Source organism: Microtus ochrogaster, chromosome 5, assembly GCF_000317375.1.
Source record: "Microtus ochrogaster isolate Prairie Vole_2 chromosome 5, MicOch1.0, whole genome shotgun sequence".
NCBI classification, from domain to species: Eukaryota; Metazoa; Chordata; class Mammalia; order Rodentia; family Cricetidae; genus Microtus; species Microtus ochrogaster.
Genome location: NC_022012.1, coordinates 32,022,787 through 32,027,475, shown reverse-complemented (window position 1 = coordinate 32,027,475; position 4,689 = coordinate 32,022,787). Strand labels below are relative to the sequence as shown.

At 36.8% G+C, this 4,689-nt stretch overlaps 1 protein-coding gene across 1 annotated transcript; it reads right to left on the bottom strand.

Moving 5' to 3' along the window:
* Positions 1-529: 529 nt before the first annotated feature.
* On the bottom strand, positions 530-1,489 carry LOC101979246 (olfactory receptor 147-like). Its single transcript, XM_013346165.2, has one exon. The coding sequence runs from the start codon at positions 1,487-1,489 to the stop codon at positions 530-532; it is 960 nt and encodes a 319-aa protein (XP_013201619.1).
* Between the last annotated feature and the right edge of the window lie 3,200 nt (positions 1,490-4,689).

Genomic DNA, 4,689 nt, shown 5'->3' with positions numbered 1-4,689 from the left:
AAAACGAGCTATTATGTTTGAGTAAGACTGTGTGCGTGTGTACTCTGATGCATGTGAGATATAACAAAGTGAGCACTAGAGTTTATGTGAAGGAGCCTTGGATAAAGATTTACAGCCAACCATGCTACTCAAAGTTGTGTCATAAGGTTATTTAACGATATAATCAAAGTTAAAATATTTATTATATTTTATTATTACTTATGTTAGTAAATGCTTGCTGTACTATCCAAATAAGATAAATTATTTCTATGGGTACTTCCTTGTCTCACATATACTTAAATCCTAAAAAAAGAGATGGGAAATTATTGAAATAATAACATAATAATATGGTATAGCCTCTGTGCTAAATATGATTATTGTGATATCAAGCTACAAGAATACCAATAATAATTTGAAATGCCATAGAAATATATGTCAAAAACCACTTTAGTACAAACAAAAATAAAATACAGTATCATTTTAAGAATCTTTAAATTTAAATTTTAATTATTTTATTTTACTTGGAGTTAGGATATGAATCTGCTAAGAACTAAATCAAAACTTTCTTTAGTGCTATTTTGACATCCTTATTCCTCAAACTGTAGATCAGAGGGTTGAGCATGGGAACCACATTAGTGTAGAAAACAGAAGACACTTTTCCCTGCTCCACAGATTCAGAATGATTAAGGTACATAAATGCTCCTGAACCAAAAAACAAAGAAATTGCCATGATGTGAGAGCTACAGGTACTGAAGGCTTTTGATCTTCCTTGCGTGGATTTGATGTTTAAAATGCTGGCCAGGATAAAAATGTAGGAAATGAGAATGGTAAGACTGGGGACTGTGATGTTAATACCTACAACTAGGAGTACTACGACCTCATTGACATAGGTGCTGGTGCAAGAAAGTTGAAGGAGGGGCAGAATGTCACACAAGTAATGGTTGATGACATTAGCATTGCAGAAGGTCAGTCTGAGCATGCATCCTGTGTGGGCAGAGGCTCCAACAAATGCCATCCCATAGGAAGCAAAAGATAGCATATAACATACCTGAGGGGACATGGTGACCTTGTACAGCAGTGGATTACATATGGCTAAATAGCGATCATAGGCCATTGAGGTCAACATGTAGCATTCAGAGATGACAAAAAAGAGAAAGAGAAACAGCTGAGTCATGCATCCTACATAAGAGATGGTATTCTTCTCACAGACAAAGTTCATCAGCATTTTGGGACTGAAGACAGAAGAGTAGCAGAGATCAATGAAGGAGAGGTTGAAGAGGAAATAGTACATTGGAGTGTGCAGATGAGGATTGAGGCCAATCAGGGTGACCAAGCCAACGTTTCCCACCACGGTGACAATGTAAATCATTAGAAACAGAAAAAAAAGGGGCAGCTGGAGTTCTGGACGATCTGTCAAACCAGCAAGAACAAACTCAGTCACCAACGAGCCATTTTTTCCAGCCATCATGCTTATCATTGAAAATCTGGAGAGACAGAAAAAAAATTTCATTGGAAGACTTTCTTGTGATCTGTTTCTCAGCTTTAATTCATCCAAAATTACTGGGATAGTTTAAATTCTCTTTTGTTTTGCAGTATCCACATGTACTGTCTCACCCCACCACTTTTTGGATCAGTATCATTTTTATCTACATAAGTTATTTCTCTCATTATTGGTAGATGGAAGATACAATGACCAAATAAAGCCTGCTGGAAAACTTAATGAAGTTATCTTTAAAGTCCTTTCATTTCCCAGTTCCCATTCCTGATTAAATGACTTTCTAAAAACCTCACTTTTCCAGTGGTGATCAGGAAGACAACATTGATGTAGAAGAAAGAATGTATACTGGTCTATTGAGCTTTCAGATGTCTTGCCTCAAGTATCTAAGGAGTTAGTCACTGGTAATAGTCATGGGAGCTATCCGTGCTCCCTTAGATTCACATGTAACCACATGTTCTGTTGCTACACATTCCCTTCCACTGTAGCCTAATTAGAGAATTAATACAGTTATAAACATGCTCACAAAGATAGAATAGAGAAAGAAAGTTGGACACACATGTCAGTGCTGAGTATTTGCAAATACATTGGAAATAAAATATTAAAAGTGTGTTCTTCGGTAATCTTTCTGTATGTTTCGCACACATCAATGTTTTATAAAAGAGGCATTCTTCCTGGGTGTTCCTACATTGTAGATGTGTCGCCTGAAGCTGCTAAATTTGGCATTTAGCCTACCAGCGAAAGGGTAAAGTGAGATTCTGATGAGATCCAATTTGACAGCAGAGTGTTATCCCCTGCAATTTCTCCTTATTGAATATAATAGCTCTTCTTTTTAAGCTGCATGTGCAACTCAGATAAACTGAGAACAGAGGAATTTACCCTCTCTCTTCTAAAACAGTTCGGTGCTGATTCTTCATGAGTCTCAACTCTGCATGAGTGTTTTCTATGGAAAAAAAAAAGGCTTTGGAACTGTGAGAGCTAAACTGACAGAGCTAGAGAATCTTCTTCTTTTTTTTTTAATATGGGAATTCCTCACAAATGAGATGTTTGTTCCAGGAATCACTATCACAGTGTAGCTCAAATCTGTAGTTATGAACCTACCCAGAGGATATGAAGGAAAGCAACATACCAGACCTCAGAGCCACCACATCCTAGAGCACACTGAATTTTCTTTCAGTTTTTTTAATCTTTCAGACCTCATTAAAAATCTAGACATGCATGTCCCCTTTGTCATCTGTAAGATGATCAAATAGGAAGACATGAAATAATGATGTTTTTGTTCATGCACAGTTTCCAGATTACAGATGTGAACTTCTCACCAGGGATTAACCAATTCCCAGGGTACACAAATATGGAGTCTCTAAAGTCGTCCATAAATATCTACCTAGACTTGTTGTCATCAGTATTCATATTCACTAATTATTATCTACTCTAATATTTTTAGTGCAAAAAGTAGTAATTAATAATATTTTGTAAAATATTATTACCTTAAACACTATAAAATATTAGATCATAAACCCAAAATATTTAATAGCCACAAAAATTTTATTAAGTTATTTTAATAACAAAAATAAATAATATACAAAATAGTGGGCTTTGTATGACATTTTCACATATACATATAATTTCATTTCACTCACTTCCTCCATTGTACTTTTTTACCTCCCTCTCCATTTTCACTCTACATACCACACGTTCCCCTTTTCATGTGCCCTCTTTCTATGTGATCAGAAAGATTTGACACTTGTATTTGTGAGAGTACACTATTTCACTTAAAATGTCTAACATTTATCCCATTCATTTTCTTACAAATGACATTTTATTCTCCTTTATAACTGAATAAAACTTTTGTTGCACAAAACACCAATACCTGAGATACCATCACACTCTGTAGTTGAGGCTGACCTAAAACTTTTTATTTAGTGGAAGCCAGCACTGAACTCACAATTCTCCCACCTCATCCATCAACATGCTGAGTTTGCAAACATCTACCTCTCTGCCTGGCTCACTCCATTTTCCTCATCCACAGAGTGGCATATAGACTGATTCCTTAAAAATGACTTTATGAATTCTGCTGCTAGAATCCTTTTATGTCTTACCATGTCAAACACATTCAGTTGCTGTTCTGAGGAGTGTTTCATTGTGCAGGCTTAGGAACTGTAATTAAGGCAGCTCAAGACAAGTGTCTCATATATTTGCAATTTTGTTGTTGCCATTTTGTCTCTTGCTGACCCAAACTTTCCTAGTGCCTGGAATGCAGCCCTTACTCTCCCTATCTGCCTCTCAGCCTCTGAAATAGTTCCCTCCTTTAAACTGAGGTTTCCAACCAGATAGACAAAGTTGACTGTTTAATTGAGGTTTTGATTCTTTATTGCAATGGTAAACTTTTTGTGTGTTCTTCTCATGTATTGTATCGCAATCTTCTCAACGTTTACTTTCAAGCCAAGATTTTCACTTACTTTCTCCACTCTATTTACCATTGGACTGCAGTTCATTTGCTGAATCGTCAGCAAAATATAAGTTATTGATTCCCACACCATCTATCTGCGTGCCTATCTCCACATCCTCCAGGGCTGTTGTTATTTTTAATTTTAGGAATATATTGAAGAATAATGGTGAGAAGACACATCCTTGTAACACTCCGACAATTATCTTAAACTGATCACTAAATTCTCCATAGACTTTGACTGACGGAAAGCTATCTTTATAGGCATTTTCTGGTATTCTTATGATTTTCTGAGTACCTATAGAACTCCTCATTGTGTCCCAAAGTACTTTCCTCTAAATGCTATCAGATGCCTTTCTGAAGTCAATGTAACAGACATCTATGTCTTTTCCAAATTCTTTATATTTTTCTGCCAGTTGCCTCTAAGTGAAGATCTGATCAATTGTGCTCCTGTTAGCCCTCAGTATGCACTGGGCCTCTGCTAGGATTTCCTCTGCTCTGCCCTTGATTCTTTGCAGTATAAGGGAGGAGAAGATCTTGATTTCATGGCACAAGTACTGCTCCTGTAATTTGAGAAGTTCAGCTTGTCCTTCTTCTTATGTATGAGAATTATGAGTGAGTGCTTCCATCCCAAGGGAACCATGTCGTGTTCCTCTATCTCTCTAAAGAGTCTGAGAAAAGCCTCAGCCTCTGAGTCTATTATAGCTGCCCACGACTCCTTCACTAGAAAAGCCTCAGCCTCTGAGTCTATTATAGCTGCCCACGACTC

Coding starts and splice junctions, on each gene's coding strand:
- LOC101979246 (XM_013346165.2), bottom strand. CDS start 1,489: ATGAAATTTTTTTTCTGTCTCTCCAGATTTTCAATGATAAGCATGATG.